At 48.3% G+C, this 19,363-nt stretch overlaps 1 protein-coding gene across 1 annotated transcript in view; it reads right to left on the minus strand.

Annotated features, from left to right (window-relative positions):
- Positions 1-4,196: 4,196 nt before the first annotated feature.
- The window catches only part of LOC8052842 (juvenile hormone acid O-methyltransferase), a 30,235-nt gene continuing 15,068 nt past the window's right edge, over positions 4,197-19,363 (minus strand). The window contains exon 3 of the mRNA XM_002434114.3: positions 4,197-5,533. Within this exon, the coding sequence (XP_002434159.3) occupies positions 5,340-5,533 (194 nt within the window). The 3' untranslated portion in view covers positions 4,197-5,339. The remainder of the gene's footprint in view (positions 5,534-19,363) is intronic.

The raw sequence follows: 19,363 nt of genomic DNA on the forward strand, positions 1-19,363 counted from the left end.
CCTGGCAAGCTTTTGGCCCTATTTGCTTTACTAAAAGGGAGCTACACTTTGTATTTTACAAGCTAAAACCGAACTGTGAAATCCACTTTTCACGGAAGGTTTACTTTGATACCCGCAGGCATCAATTTTAACGACCCATTTTAAATCGAACCTGGGTATTTATTTCAGAAACACTGTATAACCGCTGCACGAAAAGTTTACACAGTTCTTCGAGTATCAACGTGGCGTTAGCAGCGGTTTCGGCTCATTTTTTTATATGCTATGGATATTTCAGTCTCCATTTGGAGCCCGGAAAGCAACCAGCTTGTGGCTTTTGAAACTGCTTCTAGTACGCGTCCTTGCACGCACTACATAGACATCTCATATGAGCATTGACGTAACACCAATAGTCTTCGTTCTGCACTGAAATAAAGAAACTTTAGGGGGGGGGGGAGGGGGGGGAAAGCACAATGACTGCCACCAGCGTAGCAGAAGCTACAAGGGCAAACTCCGAGCCCCTGCCAAGCACGCGCACTCGTGCAGTGCAAGCATCGTTCAAAGTAACATGCGCCGTGCTTGTAGCTTAATTCGACTTCACCCCCCATGAAGTGAAGAAAAGATATTGGGCAGGAAATTGAACTATAGGGGGCGCTTTATTGAGCTTGTTGTCCACACAGCCCGGCGTCTACAAACATTATAAAGAAATTGAACCCCGCCTAGTATGGTCTGGGATCGAGCACTTCGCTTTGACCTGTGCTTTAGTTGCACCAGGACCGGCCTTCGAATCGTCATCTTCGATCTCTCGGGTCAAAAACAAACAAGAAAAGACGGTTTCTTGGCCCCACAGCTCAAGAGCACCACTAGAGGCGTAACTGTCGGATCTCCTCCCGAATAAACATTTCTGGAAAAAAGACTCATGGCCGGTTCCATTTTCCGTGTTCGCGCGTGTGGCACGTGATTTAGTAGTTGTTCGAACCGACGAACAGGCGCGTGCTGGGCTGAGGAATGGCAAATATTGGAATGGTGTATAGTAATACATACAAGGCTGGGCACACAGCGTGAGCCTAGATCTGCCGAATGTTTTTGTTTGTGCAATAGTCCAATCTCACTAAACGTTCGGCGCATGCGTAACGCCGCCATAACTTTAGTTTACAGGAGGCAGACGGCAGTGCACGAGAAAGCTCGGGCCGTCTCGTGCTCTTCAAGCGCAGAGCTCCAGCGAGGTTGTCGCGCGTGCAGAACGACCAAAGTTCCCTCCATGCATCGCGGCATTCTGAGGCGTAGTGAGACTGGCTGGTGAGGGCGGCCTATTGGCGCATAGAGGGCACTTACCAAGGTCATTAGTTCGTGCCCGTGGCTTTGTCTCATTGCAGGTATTTTTGAGAGGGAGTATAAACACCACAGCTCTCGCTGCCTCTAACCTGAACCAGAAAAAAAAAACTCTAATAAATGACAATCATAGACTTGAATATATTATATATGTCAACCGGACCACCGCACGCAGTGAATTTCTCGCCGCAGAGTAATACAGCGCTGCACGAAATCATTGGTCACTGCCCCGTGGAGTATATCAAGCACGATCACGACATGACGACACTGCAGAAAGCCCGAAGAATGGTTTTAGCAGACGAATTTTTGGATTTCACGAAAGCGCAAACTTCTTCAATTCATTCTTTAACGACAATGCACAGAGGGAATCTATTAGCAGATATATATTCACGAATGCGTTTACAATTCAACGCGGTACTACAATTTGTATTTATCTTGCATCTTAATTCCTGGGATTCTTAAAAATGGAAGCTATAAAAAAATTGGCATTTTGCTAAAGGAATTTAAGGCCCCATAAAAAAAAAAAAAGAACATGAACGCAAAATCGAAAGATGTAATTTTGGGAAACTGTTAAGTGTTTTGTTGTCTTTCGAATACAACCACTCTGACCTCAAGAGGTTCAGTAGTTGCTTAGAATACGGACCAAAAAGTTGCCATAGAAAATGCAGGGAGTAGAGTGTGAACGACTCTTCACAAGACAGGCGGCCCCCGGCGAGCGCAAAGGGTTCCCGTATGACGAAGCGTAGCTCTGCACGTGCTCACGACATTGATGGCAGATCATAACGCATCAACGGGTATCGCAGCAGGCGTATAACGTCACAACTTCGCTAATCAGCCAAAAGCTACCATAGTGGGTGTGGTAACCCTCCTCCCCTCGCTATTGCTTCATATTCCACAAGTAGCTCCTCGCCCTCCAACAGTGCTAAAACCTCTAGGGGTTACAACCGCCCCCGAAAGAAGCAGGCCCCATAAAATCTTCTCATTAAAGCATTCTTCGAAAAAATGCCGTGCCCTGAATACATTTAAAATTGTCTCAATAATTCTGATGAACCCAAGGAGAACAATGTTGTGTGCGACGCATCGAAAACTACCGAGGGCCCTCATAACCAACCATAAGAATTAGTAACGCAGGCGTAGCGCACGCGCGACACGATCTGGGTTTATCAGAATAATCGGGACAAGTTTTTGCACATCATTATTAACAAACTTGCATTATGTAAGTCAATTAGACTTCTTCATCATATACAGTTTGCATAAATCGGTGAGATTAGAAGTCACAATCCGGAGGTTACATTGAAGTAACTTATTTTACAACTTGGGAGACCACTTTGCGACATTCAATTTATTCTCGTATATTTTGTATTTATACAAAAAATTACAAAATACTAATAAAACAAATTATAACAATACAAAAGAAAGCCAACAAGCTTTTTTTTATTATAATACCAAACAATTTTTTATGAACACAGAACCTGGCGTTAACCTGCATCACGGTGCTCTTTAGCCCCATACATCCGTTACTTTTATTTGTTAATACATCGACATGGGAAATGTTAAGTTCAGTAAAGACAATACTCTACGTGCAATTGCTAGACAATAAAACTGTGATAATAATAGTAAGGGTGCATGCAGGCGAGCTGGTGAACGTTAACCATGTTGAATAAACCTGAGACTGGGGCAGAAATGAACATATAAGTCGAAGGAACAGAAAAAGACAGGACGACGTCTCAAACTCAGCTACAAGTTTTATTTAGTCCGCCCCCTAATATAGCCCACAATCAGCCACCACCAACACAAAGGGGCAACATCTAACCACTTCAAACGCCAAACCCTCCAATCAGCCACTACCAACACAAATGGACAACCTCTAAACAGTCAAAACGCCAAACCCCCCAATACACAATCTGGTAGTATGGACGGCCTTTATGCCGATTCACAAAGATAACTCTACAATCTCCGACAAAATCACAAGAAAACGATGCCCTCTCCACCGAGAAAACGAACAAACTGTACTTTCAAACTGTATTTTCAAAAATAATGTCCGGTACTAACAGCCGAACCATAGCAGTCTCTTTTCTTAATTTTTTATCTCTACTGTGCTCCTTCTGTTTCCAGATACCTCACGTGCATCCGGTTTCTGCGCATTCCCACACTTGGTTAGGCGAACACGTGCTCATTTTGTGTGATGAAATCCTGTCTGGGGGTAAAAGAAGGGTGTCACGTGGACTCTTGTTTTGTGGTAGAATTTATGTATGAGACTGGGTCCAGACATTTCCTCGAACGCCGTTTTATCGAACACCGTTTCATCGAAGCCGTTTCATCGAACGCAGTTTTATCGGACGCCATTTCATCGAACGCCATTTCATCGAAGCCGTTTCATCGAACGTCGCCTACCTGAGCGGTAGAAATTCTACATGTAAAAAATATTTTTCTTTTTATCGTCGGGAGGATAGCAGTGTTTTAATATTTATTATAATTTCTAAACGTATACATATATAAAAAGAAGAAACCTTTTTGTCATCTTCTATTCTTTTTTTAGTAAGTAACTACCTGTGTTAATGTGGCCAATAAGAAACGGGAACACTGACGACTTTTTAAAGCTGTGATCATCAGGTGCAGTGATGAACGCACGCCCGTTCAAGGGCGTATACAGGGTGTCTCACGAAATGTGGACAAATTCGATATTGCGAAAACTACGCTTCGCAGCACAAAAAGCCTCGTGTCGTTTTGGTCCTGGGCCAGGGGCCTATTTGGGAAAATTATTAAAGTCCGGGATATTAAGATCGTTAATTATTTTTGCGTAATTAACTGTTTGAATATTGTGCTTAAGGGCATGGTTTCAATTAGAAAATTGCTCAGCGTCATCGAAAAACACTAAATGAACAAATCGCAGAACGATAGAAGCCGCGCGAAGCATTTTACGGCTCTCTGAAAAACACAAATTCGATGGGTTTTTAAGTTTCAGTTTGCAATCGGAGCGCACCTCGGCCCCCACGGCACCGCACCCCGTGGAAAAATAGCGCAACCAGCCTCGGCTGCGTCGCGCGAGGACAGCGGAGCAGAGCAGCAGATCAGCCGCCTACTTCGCCAGAAAAGAATAAGTCACGTATCCACTCAAGTTTTGAAATGATAACTACCTTCTATGATTCAGTAGCAAGCGTTTAGCAGACTAAAAAGTGTCCGGATAATAATTCTATTTCAGGTGAATTTAGAGCGGTGTAAAAACTATTTCAAAAGCGATAGCACATTCTATAAAAAGTAATGTATTACTCCAAAATTCAGTAACGGGAAATTCAATAAAACGGCGTTCGATGAATCGGCATTCGATGAAATGTCCACTTATTCGATGAAACGGCGTTCGACGAAATGACGTTCGATGAAGTGTCCGGTGCCCGTATGAGACACAGGATTCCACACCGTTTTCTTTTGAACTCTCGTTTATATTTCATTGAGAACGTTCATTTTGTGCGGGCACTATGGAAAAGGCATTCGTACATCTATAGGCACAAGTCAGCTCACGTGTGTTCCAATGATTAGCCAAGTATTCCCTCAGTGGCATCGCGAACTTTATTCTCAGACAACAATTTTCCTTAGTGGAAGCAACGATGGCAACCCCACGACTTATCACTGAACTTACGCTGTATGAGATCTATAAATTTAAATATAAATTATTTCCGATCACGGGAAAAAAAGGTTAACAACGTTACAAGCATTATATGATTTTTTTCGATCACCATTGAAGAAAGAAACCGGCTTCCGCAAGAGGTCCCAGTTTTTGAGAGTATTGAATAATTTTCTAGCAGTTTATAGAATATATTCCATAGTATTTTATGCCGACATGGTCTAGTCTGTTTCGTGTTGATGCTAACAATTTCTACGATCCTCCAATATAGAATGTCAGTGCGTAATTCGCCGTAATATGCTATCTTCGAATTTATCCCGGTATGTGGCTTGCCCATTCTACCCAATATCTGTATATTTAATATTCTAATGTGTTCTTGTCGTTTTCTTGAAGTAACCGGGAAGCCCGGTTACTTCACGACGCTACCGGCTTCCGATCGAGGCTTGTGGGCGCGCACCACGAACACCTTGCCATCAAGGGGTGAGCCGCCGGCTTCTTGCTCGGCCCACCACTTGGTGCACTCCTCGGTCACATCTTTGAGTAGCAGGGGCCGCTCTTCTTCCATAATTTTGCGCGCCAGACGATTGAAAGCCATCTGGAAGTCTGAAAGAAACAAATCGGACTCGGGTAATTTATCGAAGTCTCGACACAACCAGTGGCTCGAAACCATGCGATTAGGAAAAGGCCGAAAAAACAGGGTGCCATTTGTATTTCTAAATATCTATAAAAATTTGCAGCAACCTAATCTTAAGATGTACTACATACTTTTTTTTTCTTTCCTTCCTCGAGGCCTGAATACTGTACAGAGGGGGATAGGTTTACAAAATGTATAATGAACATAAAACTCATAAAACAGGTCCCAGTAGCCCAGCTACAGCATTTTTAATATCAACATGATTAAGGAACATGATGTGGTACGATGATTCCAGTCAGCAGACGTAAGAGATGAGTGATTCAAAGTAGGTATTAGTGCTGCACTGCGGAATCCCGACTTTGTGTGGGTGATCGCTGCCTGATGATATGTAGAATGACTCCAGTAGATATTTCAATTTCAGGACTGGGTTGTGGAAAAATGTTTTTTGAAACAAACATAAAAGAAAAATTTACCGGCGTCGATGTCTCGAGCAAGCAGCGTCTTTGGGCAGTTCCGCAACTGAGCAAATTTAGTAACGTTGACATCGTCCCCCAGTTATAGTGGCTAGAAGGGGGAGGTGTGTCAGCATCGCGCAACTTGATCCTCGTGTGGCAGCGCGCTAGTGCATCATGACGACAGTAGGTGGCGCGCTCATCGACTCTCAGATGCCAATTGCAGATTCCGCACTCGGAAAGGCCCATTCGCGTCGCCAAAAGCGCTCGTTTGTGGTGCTCTCCCCGGAAAGATTGCCCCATGCGTTCAGACTACCGCGATGGCAAAACGGCTAACATACTGACAGACTTGGACGTAGTTCAACTACTCTACTCAAACTACTGTAGTTTAACTACTTTTTCGAGTAACTTGGTAACTTTCAATTACAACTTGATTTGGGTAATTAGTAGTTTAACTTAACTACTTTTTTCAGGTAACTTTTACTCAAATTACTAACTACTTTCGAAATTATATAGTCCTAATTTTGCCCATCACGAAAGTTTGAGCGCAGAAATGAATAAGACGCCGGCAAGGACGCCTCCCCGAACAAGCGGCCCTCTTGTTCGGGGAGGCGTCCTTGGGCCAAGGTGGCGACGAGCAGCCAAAACATAACACCGGCACACACGAACACAGGAAGAGATGCTTAACAAACCTTGGTCAGGTATTGACCTAATCCGGTAATGCACGCAGGCGCCGCGTTTCCAGCTGCAACCATAAAAGACGGGGACCCGAGAGTTGTTGTTTTCGTGTTGTCTGTCTTTAGTGAGTTCTGACTCAAGCGGTAGGTTCCACGGGAGGGCCAATGGAATGACCTCGCAGCTGGGCGCCTGTTCCCATGGTCGCCTTGTCGTCAGCGCATACGCCTTTGCAAAGCCGGACTCCCCCGCTCACAAGCCCTGGTACGGATGATCTGTTCATGGTAGCGCGTTCCCGCTTCCAGCTGCAACTGTATACGAGCGACGATGCTTGTTCACGTAATCCTTTGCGTCCTTCCGACCATCCATGCCTGGGAGACCTCCTCTTTGTTAAAAACGATTTACTTAATTGTCAGGCATGTCAGGCACGTCAGAATATTGTAGTCGGCGGCGAGTATTGCGAGTTACCCTTGAGAGATCCTTTTGTTGGACCTGGCGTCAGCGGCGAAGTATACTTCGGTTCATCTTCTGTTAAACCAAAACAATTTTTTTTTCTGCAGTAGCGTGGAACTAGCACTACAACGGGACGCGCAGTCGTCCGGATGATCTCATCGTCGTGGCGCGAGACTTGAACCCTTGACGGTCTGGTGCACTCGCTCAGCGTACTCTCAGAGCGATGTCGGAATAAAGAGGGGCCAGTCATAACAATCTCAACTTGACGAAGAAAATATAAAAAAGGAGGAAAGTTTGTTATAAAAGACCCTCTTACCGAGGCAAACCTCACACGTTTCTTCATGGACACCTAAGATGCCGACACTCGCTTACCCGACCCTGCACAGACTGTTTCTCAAATTCAACGCTGCCGTTCCATCCAGCCCGTCGGTGGAACGTCTATTTAGCTTGGCTGGGGACGTCTTTAGAAGGAAACGGGAAAAACTTTCCTATCAATAACTTTGAAAGTCAATTGCTTCTGCGAGCGAATAAACTATTTTGGCGAAAACGCAAGCCCTAAATAGACTGCATTTATTTTAGGCTCGCAGGGCTTTTCATTGATCAAAACTGCTGTTCATTTTGCTACCACAAAAATATAAAAAAGTAACTTCGAATGTAATTTCAAAGTAACTCGCTACTTTTTAGAGTAGTTAGTAGTTTACTCAATTACTATTACAAATGCGTAATTTCTACTCTACTCCAATTACTTTTGGCGTCGATACTCAGTAACTTAACTTAACTACCTTTTTTGAGTAATTTGTACATGTCTGCATACTGATTTGCTCCCCGATGCACCACGGGGTACATATCTGCGAGAGAGAGAGAGAAGAAAGCCTCCCTCTTCGCCGTTCCCGACGACGACGACGACGACGACAAAAGCAGCGGCAGGTTTATTCTTGTCTTACATGAAACAAGTCCAAAATCAACATAACTTTCAAAGGAATTTTAAGGAATGCATATTGCACGGGACACTTACTCTGTGAGCAAGAAAGCAGCCGAATCGCAGCGGACGCGAGAGAACGACGCATCTCATGTCGATTGCAGCGCCACCGCTGTATCCTGACCGGCCGTTTCTCCTCTCGCGTGCCGATTTTGACACCTCCCTTTCTAAGCACCGTAGCTTCGTTACGATATTTGAATGCGGCTCGTAGACTGGACCCGAGTATTACGTGAGCACTTGATTTTGGCTCGGGATAATCAATAGCTCCAGAAGCATTCGCATAGTGGCTCGTGTCCGATCGCTGCAATGACGTCAATACCCCCACCTTAACAATGTGTGGAACTTAATGCGTGTCCTGCGCTTAGCCTACCCCTGCGCCTGGCTATAATAAACATTGGCTGTATATAGGGTGTCCTAAGTCAGCATTTCTACGACCAACCGCCAGGATCGCGATCTTAAATGAACCGTAAAAGTTGACACCTGCATGTGGCAATCTAAACTTTTCGGCAAAGATGTATTTCACAGGTCGATTTTTTTTTCTTTTTTTTGGAAAATTAGAAAGCGTAGCTTCCTTTCTGTAAAAAATAAGGACAAGAAACTTGCCAGAGTCAACGGCGGGCGGCGACGCAGACGACCAAGTTGAGTGGTGGGGCGCGCTTGGCGCTCGTATTGATAAATGGCGCTACCTCGTTCTCAAGACGGCTCGCGACCACCATAGTTCATTGAAATTAACATAATCTTTTTGTGATATGCCTTTGCATAAAAAATAAATGCGAACAATAAAAGCAGCACGTTAAAAAAAAAACGCGTCTGCATAACGAAGGCGCTTCTGCTGCCAACGGATTTCGTCTGCGTGTCGTCTGCTTTCTTTCGCAGGTCGGCTGCACTATGGTGCCTGGAGCGCGTCTCCGACTGGTGTGTTTATTGTCCTGAACTGCCCATACATCAAAAGCGGTCCCTAAGTGGCAACAAATGACGTCACAGAAGTCGAAGTGTCATGCTGTTGCATGTCGCGATCCTGGCGGTTGGCCGTAGAAATTCTGGCGAAAACCACAGGCGAACGCGAGTGTCGCTGTTGTCACGGCGTTCCAGGCGTCCCAACTTCCGGCTGCGTTAGCTTCCGTGGACTGCCGCATTGGAGAGCGACCTACAACAGAACAGGCGTCTGCCATATACGCCACAGCTATTGGGACGCCGCCAGGATCGCGACCGGCGACAGCATGACACTTCTATGACGTCATCAGGCGGAAATCGAGGGACCACTTTTTTGGATCCGGTAAACACACCAGTCGGAGACGCGTTCCAGGCAGGGGGGGGAAGGAGGGAAAGGGAACGCGGCGCAAAGCGGAGGCTGCCATATTAAAACCGCTTACGTTGCCAGCATAGGTTTTGCAGCGGAGAAGTTGCTGCCAAATACGGCGGACTGAGTTTTACTTTCTTTTTCGTTTTGGAACGAGAATGTATTGTTGTGTTACATAAGTCCTCCTGCATACAGACAACGAAGTTAAATTATATTTGTCTTGTTTACTTGGTTTGAAACCCTAGAAACGGGTTTTTGACGACTTATTGCTTCCATCATTTTGGAGTACGCAAGGCAGTTATCTCGCTGTTCTGGTTTCGGTTACGAAAGCAAGGCAAAACGCTCGTAGTTCCCGCCCTCAATACACGTTGGACACCTTCCACACTTTGACACCGGATAACTGTATGAACAAGGATTTACATTTACTTCAGAGGTAACTTTCGCCGCTTCCTCGCCGTCGAGCAGCCGGATAAGCTGGCGGCAAACCGCGGATGAAAGGCTTGAGCATCAACTGCCCAAGTGCACTCAGTGCCGATGCGGGCGACGCGGGCTTCTGTCAACCCAGAGCCTTTTATACTCTGTGTCAACCTATGGTGTCAACCCAGCGGCGGACCCAAGAGGGGGGCGACAGGGGACGGCCGCCGCCCGCCCCCCCCCCCCCCCCCCCTGCCCCCTTCTCGGAGGGCGATTTGACATGGGTGGATCCCCCGAAATAACACCAACTACCGGCCTGCCAGGTGGTAGGAGGCTCGGTACTCGAGGACGAGGGTTCGAAATAGGGTAGGCCGCACCCTAGCAGGCACACTTGTACCCTGAACTTGGAGAACCACTCCGTCGCTTCAACCGAGACTGAAGTCCGCGGCGGCGGTTTCAAAGCACGGCTTAGAACCAAAAGTCGGCGCAGCGGCGCACATCTAGGGGCCGTCGGTGCATTGTGGTTCTGCGGCGGTAAAAACAAAAGGCGCAACCCGAGTCCTGTCTATCTTGCTTTAGATTTTCCCTCCCTCCCCCCCCCCCCCCCCCCCCCAAAGAAAAAAAAAACGGAGTTCTGCATCCGCTTTTGGGTCAACCGGTAGCCCAGCACAATCCGTGAACGTTCCAGCTCTTCGCCATGACACGGTGTTGCAGAAAGCAGGGTAAAATACAACTACACGGACCACCGAATCAAATGCACTGTTATCGTAAATATTGGCTTGTGATTGCGCTTTTGTAGATCATCTTATTCGTTTTGCTGGAGAGACGCAACCGACGGGCGTAACAAAATCGTTTGTGTATTCCGCATACCTCGCAAAAGCACTTACCCAGTCACCTTGCGAAAAGCGCGAAACACGGAGTTCGCACCGCCCCGACTTAGCAGTCTTTTACCTGCTTTAGAGCAGTTTGTACCTGCTAGTAGGCATGTCTACTGAAACTGCAACTTGAAACTAGGGGCAATGCCAGAGAGAAAAGAGACAAAGTTGGGAAAGCATGCTCGCTCTCTCCAATTTCTGAACTCTCAAGTGATTGTACCATAATAAATTCCCCAACACCTCTTTCCAAAATAAAGGAAAAACGCTACGTTCACTACGTAAAAAATGGTCTCAGTTCATGCATCCGCGGGCAGGTAGAAAATCTTGCCCTAATTTATTCACACCACATGACGAGCGCAACAAACTCACACGAGATTTACGAGAAAATATCGGTGGTGACTTAAGTTTCCCTGAAATTCTGTATGACCGGTCGTTTGCAGGACCGAATCATCTACTCGGGCAGTGTGCGTCGCTGTGCAAACGCCAACAACACGAAGCATAAATCGGCACGTCTAGGACAACAATCCGGAGTCCATTGTTCAATTAAATTTAACGACGTAATTTTGTTGAAAACGCCCGCAGCTTTTTACTCACGGTATGCGTCGAGAATCTTCCACATTTTGAAACGGAACGAAGGAAGATTTACTTTTAAAAACGCTCACTGCGTCCTCCCGGACCAGCTGGACGGGATCAGCTGACGACGACGGGACTGAAACCGCTGAATTTCAACCCCACAATAACCAATTTGCGCTTCGTGTTAGTGCAGGTTCCTACCTCCAAGCACCGCACCACACACCACGAACGTTTCAACTCTTTGCCGCATCGCCGTGTTGCACCAAACAGAACGAGATCGCCGAAGTCAACGGAGCGCTGTCGTGAACCTTGGCTTGTGGTTGCGCACTCGTGGACCCTGTGACTCCCTTCGCTTTCAAAGCGCACACGACGATTACGAATGATACTTTCCGTCTTCCGGGACCATCAAGGGCACTTCTCCGGTCATGTCTTCGCTACATGTGCTCGAAAACCGCGTCAAACGTGGTCAAACCGAAGCTGCCGAAGCAATACCGGCGCCATGTTGAAACGTGCGTTGTTGCTAGATTTTCTCCGACCAAACAAAAACAACGAAAGCAAACCGGCTCTAGCTTCCAGCGTACATCGGCGTTGCGCCGTGGCCAGATTTTCTCTGTCAGCTCTAGCTTAAAGATGACCTACAGATGCAGCAACACTGGTATCAAGTTTTAACATGGCGGCCCCCACGGAGCGCCGTAAATTCTGAGGAGGGTGCATTGGAAGCGGCGGCACCTTCCCCCCCCTGGTTCCAGGCACCGTAGCTGCACCTCCCAACGCTGCTCCCGACGCCATCTATCAATACGCGCGCCAAACGCGCCCCGCAACTCGACCTAGTCGTCTGCGTTGCCCTCCGTCATTTACCCTGGCAAAGTGTCTTGGCAATATATTTTACAGAAAGAGAGCTACGCTTTCTAATTTTACAAGAAAAAACCGTCCTGTGAAATTCACCTCGAAAGATTTAAATTGCTGCGTGCAAGCGTCGATTTTTACGGTCCACTTTAGATCGAGCCTTGTGACTTGGGGCACCCTACAGGGTGTCACAAAAGAAAATTTACACGGTCTTTTTTACCGCGAAAAGTAAACTAGGCATCGCCGAACGCTCATTCTCCGCCAAAAGGTAGAGCTAGCGGTCACAACCAGATGTCGAAGTTTCAGCCCGATCCCATAACTTAATCAAAAGTTGTAAGTGATTTTCTGAAAAGTTCAATGGGAAAATGGAGCCCATTTTTGCCTGTTTTCGGTTTCTGGTGCCATAGAGCCCCTTGTGTTTGAAAACTTCGTCGGCCTCTATTTTCCCTTTGAAATTTTCAGAAAATCACTTATAACTTTTGTTTAAGTTATCGGATCGGGATGAAACTTTGGCATCTGGTTGTGACCTCTAGCGCTACCTTTGGGTGGAGAATGAGCGTTCGGCGGTGCCTAGTTTATTTTTGCGTTAAAAAAGACAGTGTACATTTTTTTTGTGACACCCTGGATATAATGGGCTCGAAATCACGTGGCCGCTTTTTTTTTTTTTTTCTGGCTGCAAGTTAAAAAAAAACAAAAAAAAACGCTGCTCGATTTTTTTTATATATATATATTGTTTTTGACTACCATTGCACGAGAAGAAAAACTAACGCGTGTTTTTTTAGGCTATAAACGTCAGAGATTAATTCTAAGTGGTATTTACGCATACGCAAAGTACAAAAACCGTTGCACCGCCCTTTTGAAAAGGAGTTTGTGAGACACCTTGTCAAACGCCTTGGACAAGTCTACAAAAATACTGTCAATCTGTGAACCACAATCAAGCATTTGATAAAAATCATTTGTTAATCTTAAAAGATGCGTTTCGCACAAAAAGTATTTATGAAAACCGTGCGGTTTAATGTTGAAGAAGTCGACCTCAAGCAATTTAACTAGATTATAATAAATCGTATGCTCTATAGTTTTACAACGAATACGTGTGAGTTAAATTGATCTAAAGTGAAAAGGATCGTGTTTATTTCCGTTTGTGAAGTGGAATCGCTTTCACAGTTTTCCAGTTATCTGTAAGTTAACCTAAAGAAATAAAATGCTCAAATAGTTTAGACTAAATGATGGAAGAGTATTCTTTGGTATTCGAAACTTTGAATTAATGTTATCAATTCCGGACGACGAAGATTTGTTAGATGAATCAATAGTTTTTAAAACGCCAGCCGGCCTGATTATTTTAGGATTTTTGAGAAATAAGTCATATTAAATAAATTATAAAAAATTCAGTAAAATCACCAGTAGATACACTAGAAAACGTGTCATCAAACTGTCGGTCACAAAGTGTCGGGAATGGTGTCGCCCAATTCATTTTTAAGCCAGAGTGAACGTTCGTCACGGCGATCCATTACATTTCAAAACTGTTTGGTGTTATTAGCTAGCACAGATGGGAGGCACTCGTTCTAAAAGTAATATTTAGCTTCTCCAACTACGTTTTTGTATTCACTGGCTGCGAGGTTATAATGTTCCCAGTATTCTTCCCTGTAAATGCGCTTCGCGTTTCTGAACAAACGTTTCCTTCTCTTCGAGAGCCTTAGAAGTCGACGAGTCTACCACGGTGATTGAGTGTTTTATAGGATAGAACGCAGTGGGATGTAGTCATTAATCAATGAAATCGCCTTGCTCTTTAATTAAATCCCAAAGTGCCTAAAGAGAACACTCAAAACAATTTAATAAAATATCGTCTAAACACCAACATAGACTATTATCGATCGCGGTATAGTTAGCTATTTTGTAATCTCGAATTTGTTTTACTTGTTTTCTATCACGACACACAGAAGTTACAAAGGAAAAGTGAAGCAACGAGTGATCACTAAGAACTGGGAAATATAAAATATCGGAAATTAAATCAGGTGTATCACTTGATATCAGGTCGAGCACCTTCGCTGAAGAGGACATTGTCCTGGCTGGCATTTTTACAAGGTGTGAAAGGTTGAAAACAGAGCACATATATAAAACTGGTTCTATTCGAAGGAGATTTTGATACACGGCTAGAATCAGAGCAGATGACGCTTGGAAAATAAGGTCGCCCAGAAGAAAAATTGGTAAGTTTAGTCAACGAACACGAGCAAGGTTGATAGCATCATAAAGTCGTTTTAGACATGTACTTGATCGTGTAGGGTGACGGTAGCAACAACTTAGCACAAACTTTCTGTGTCTAATAGAAAGACCTACCAATATGATTTCAATAACATATCTCGTTTGTAAACGTCTTTATTGGGCCTTTTCGAGGCTGCTCTTGTCCTACGGCCTCAGCAGCGGCGGGGGAGAGACACGGGGGATTTCTTTCCTTGGCGGGCCGTGTAGAAGCAGGGCTCCAGGCCCTCCGTCTGCGTGGACGAAGAGGCCGAGGTGCTTCCACAGGAGTTGAACAGTCCCGAGCGACGTGTCCTGGGGTAGAATCCAGTCGATGTAGCTGGTGGGTCGGTGTTCTGCCGGTAACTCCGACAGAATGCGTTCCCGGGCTGCGCCATAGGTTGGGCACTCCCAGACCAGGTGCGAGGTGGTCGCCGGCACAGCGCTGGCGCGGCACTTGCCTTTGTTGGGATCATCGCCGAACATCTTGTGCCTGAGGGCCGGCGTGAGGGCGGTGTTGGTAATAATCTGCCTTATGGTGACCTGTGCCCTGCGGTTCAGGTCTGGAGGCATCGGTGGGATCTCTCGGTTGTGACGGTTCGCGGCGTCTTGTCTCAGTCGGAGGAGGGTGGCTTTACGTTCCTTCTTGGCGATTGCCGCTGATTCCGCGGAGTCTGCTAAGTCGTCCGGCGGGCCAGTTTCACTCGGCGCTGGGGCGTGTCTGGGCTCTTTTGTGTTGTTGGTTGTGTCCGACACGGTTGATCTGCGCAGTGCTGCTCGTGCCTCGCTGTGAACCCATTCGTTCGCCCGGATATCCGCGTGTGCCGGGACCCAGTCGACTCGTAGTGTGACGTTCCCGTCATGCAGTAGGCGTTTCGCGACGTCGTGAATATTTCGCACCCGTTCGCTCTGACTCTTGATTGCGTTGCGGCACTCCGAATATGCCTCCCTGGAGTTCGTGTAGATAGTGATGTCAGTCACCTTTGTTCCGACGGAGTGACGTTCCTCTGCGTGTATCGCTGCTCGTAGAATGGCTTCAAGTTCGGCCCCCTTCACGCCCACACCCGGGGGCAGCGCGCACGCATCCACTTCGAGGGTGGTTGTGTCAACTCAGGCTATTGACTTTCGGAGAGGGCTTCCGGGTTCTTCCGGTGACGGCTGTTCTGCGGCCGCGTCGGTGTAGGTGCAGACGTGTTTCGTTCCATCTCTGTTTTTGACAAGATTCTCGTGCACTGCCGCGAAACGGGATCTCCTCTCGGGATGATCGGGGCCCATGTGACTTGGGAGCGGTGCATCGTCTGTGAGATTGATTTGTCGTTCCCATGGCGGCTCCTGCACCGGGGGGTTTGGCGGTGCCGGTTGCGGGAGGTCTCCCAGCTCTGCGAGAATCCTCTGCCCAGCACGTGTGCTCAGTAGCCGAGTTCTTTGTGCAGACAAGAGTTGCTCGGCCACGTCGGCCAGCTTGTTCAGCCCGCCGTGGGCATAGAGGTCCGCAGTCCAGGTGTACTTTGGGAGGCCCGTTACGATTCGTATCGCTTCGCGGTTTAACTTTTCCAGCTCCTCCTGTTGTTTTGTAGTGACGTGATGGTAGTTGTAACCGTAGAAGATTCTCGATGAGAAGAGAGACTGGACGAGCTGCCGAGTTTCTTTCTCGCCGGTTCCCCATCTTTTTCTGGTCACTCGGCGAATGAGGTGCAGGATCTGCCGACCTTCCTTCTTCACGCGGGCCATCCACGTGTCGGCTTTGCCGTCTTGGTCGATAAAGAGTCTCTAGCACTTTCTAATAATGCGCGCCTTTGTGTGGCGATTAATTATATTCGATGTTCGTACCGCCGTACATCAGCAACCGTTTCACCAAATCCATACACGGATCGTCGAGCTCCGCTTGATGGGCTTCCCGGCCAGGTTCAAAGTGTAGAGGTTTCTGGTCTTCTCAGCTTCTCGCTGCGGGCCGGAGAGAACGACGACAAATTCCGTTTTCTCTGGGGAGGCGGTCATGCCTACCTACTCCAAAAATCTTTGGACCTCGTCGAGTCCTCGCTGAAGCGTATGTTCTTGCTCCCCCACGGAGCCGGCCACTGACCAGAGGGAAATGTCGTCCGCATATAGGGCGAAACGTAGCTGAGGGATCTTGGACAGGCGCGGGGGCACTCGTGCCATGACCATGTTAAACAGAGTCGGCGACAAGACCGCCCCTGCGCGACGCCGACAAGGTTGGCACTTTCGGGACCTGTCTTGTCTCCGATCTTGACTTTAAACCGCCTATCACGAAGAAAGCCGCGGATGAAGTTGAGCGCTCGCCCGCCTACGCCCGCTAGGCCCGCGCTCTCGATCACCGCCGCGTGCGGGACGGAATCAAACGCCGTTTGGATGTCGACCGCGACGACCGTTCGAGGCTGAGATTTCGATGGTCGTTCCAGAACATCGCGATATAACATAGGCAGATTATCTTGCGTGCTCAGGCCTTGTCGGAAGCCTGTCTGGCAATGGTGGAATCGGTCCTCGGTTTCGAGCTGCCAGAGGATTCTTGCGAGAACCATTCTTTCCGCCAATTTGCAGACATGGCTCGTGAGGGAAATGGGTCGCAAGTTTTGAATGGAAATCGGCGGTTTGCCCGGTTTTGGTATCGGGATCACGAGGGATTCCTTCCAATCGTCCGGGACGGAGCCCGTCTCTTATACGTCAATGATCCACTCAAGGAGTTTGGACTTGAATTCCGTGGGTAGATTGCGAAGTTCCGCGAAGGACACGCAGTCCGGCCCGGGCGCGCTCCGAACGTTGGCCTTGTCGAGCGCGGCCTGTAGCTCGGCCAGAGTGAACGGCGTATCGTTCGGGGCTGCTGTCCTCGCTTCGTCTCCGTGGTCGTAGCAAGTCTCGTTTTTCTCGTTGGGTTGTGGGAAAAACGTTGTTCCGGCCATCGTGGCGATTTCCTCCTCACTCTTGTCGAGTCGGAGAGCTACCATCTGTGCTGCCGTTCGTCTTTTTGACTTGCCCTGCCAGCTCCTGAACATGTTCCATATTTGAGGTAGGTGCATCCGTCCGTTGAATTGGTTGCACAGTTCCTGCCAATGTTCTTGTGCCAAGTTCTGGGCGTGTTGGCGCGCCTCCTCCGTCGCCTGGTCAAGGCGCCTGCGCAACCATGGTTTCTTGCCCCGCTCTCGGTATCGCGTGAGCGCCTCGATGCGGGTATCCCACAAATTGAGCAAGTGTAAGTCAGGCTTGGGGGTGTCCGGATCCACGTTTACCGTGCGTGTGGCTTGCGCCTTCGCTGCTCGCAGACGTTGGACTAGGTCGCAGGGCCGTGTTTTGCCTTCCAGGGCCTCCCATTCTTGTCGTAGTTTTCGGTAGTCATCCCACTTGGTGATTTGAGTTTTTATTTTCTGGTTATTTATTCCTCGTATGTTTTTGAGCGTGACAAGTATGGGGAAGTGGTCGCTGCCCATCGCGTCCATGGAAACTTCCCAACCTGTCCGTGCGTTACGCGACCCCCCCCCCCCCCCCCGTGAAATCTGGGGTTGTGTCCCCCTGGCGTCCGTGTCCGTAACGTGTCGGAATATCAGGGTCGTTGAGCAGCTCCATGTAGTTGGGAGCCATCACGTCGCGTAGGGTCTCTCCCCTGTAGTGATTCTTGGCGTAGCCCCATGTCTGATGCCGCGCGTTGAAATCTCCCGCGATAACGATTATATCGCTGGAGTGGGTGGATCGAATGTAATATATCCAATCCCATTTCTCGCGCGCTCTGCCCGTCCTTCTTGGCCGGACGTAGACCGAAACAAGGAGCAGGGCGCGTTTGCTGAACCGGGTGCGGACGCCCACTACTTCCTGGTGATCGTTGCACCATATGCTCAGGTCAATCACCTCAAGGTGTGGAACGGTCTTGTCGATGTAGATCGCCGTCTGCCCGCGCGCGTTTCTTCTGCCCGATTTCCGCCCTTGTGAGCGATGCGTGATTGTGGGTTGGAAGTATCGTATCCTGGGATGACGAGCTCGGTGCTGTTAACTTCTTGGAGCAGCATCGCGAGCGGTTTGCCTTGTGTGTGTAGTCGGTGGACCCGTTTCGCTTTTTTGTTTGCGAGCGTGCGGCAGTTCCATTGCAGGATCCACGCATCGCCCGCGGCCGTGCATCAATTGGTGGGACCACCGGCCGTGTCGACCACTTTCCATTATTTCGGTGCGACGGTTGGTGTGAAATATTAGGCAATCGTCTCCGAAATGAGGTTCTTGAGGCCTTCTGCGAAGCGTGGCCAAGCCTCCGCTAGCGCTCTTCTGACCTCTTCTCGTATGACGCTGAGCGTCTCTTCGTCCAGGCGCGGCGTTTTCGAGCTCGTCGCTTCGCGGTGCGCTGGCGTGGTAGGCTCTGTTGTCGGTAATTTCCTGTTGTGCCAAATGCTTTTGCGCATCGCAGCAACTAAGGCGTTGGTGTTGGGTTCTGCCTGGGGAGCCGAGCGGGTGGGCAGGGGCGGGAAGTCCGTCTCCATCTGTTCCGTGCCTCCGATGTGCGAGGTTCACCGGGCTGTCCGCCTGGCGATCTTCTGATACCGGTCGATGCCGGGCCTGCTGCTGGTGCAGTTGCGATAGTGGTTGCTTTGGAATTAGTGTCTATGGGTCGTTTAGGGCGTCTGGCTGGGGCCTGGTTCGGCGACGGTGTTTTTGGCGCGAACTGTTGTGCGTCTGTGTTGGCGCTGCCATTGCCGGCGTTGGTCGATTTCTTGTGGCGGCGCCTGCGTCTCCTTGATCGTGAGGGTCGCGTGTTTCGTGAGGGCTCATGTTTGGGTGGTGTTCCAGGTGGTTGGAGCTTGGATCTGAGGTTCTGAGTGGCCTTCCTCGCGGCCGGGCAACATGAGTCCGTCGCAATGTGAGATCCCTTGCAGCTCCTGCATTCTGGCGTTTCGCCATTGCATTCGTCATCGCCGTGCTTCTTCCTGCCGCACTTTTCGCATCGTTGCCGGTGCTGGTTGGGGCAGATGTCATGCTTGTGGCCGATGTCATGGCACTGT

Source organism: Ixodes scapularis, unplaced genomic scaffold (genome assembly GCF_016920785.2).
Source record: "Ixodes scapularis isolate PalLabHiFi unplaced genomic scaffold, ASM1692078v2 PGA_scaffold3__209_contigs__length_174095766, whole genome shotgun sequence".
Taxonomy (NCBI): Eukaryota; Metazoa; Arthropoda; class Arachnida; order Ixodida; family Ixodidae; genus Ixodes; species Ixodes scapularis.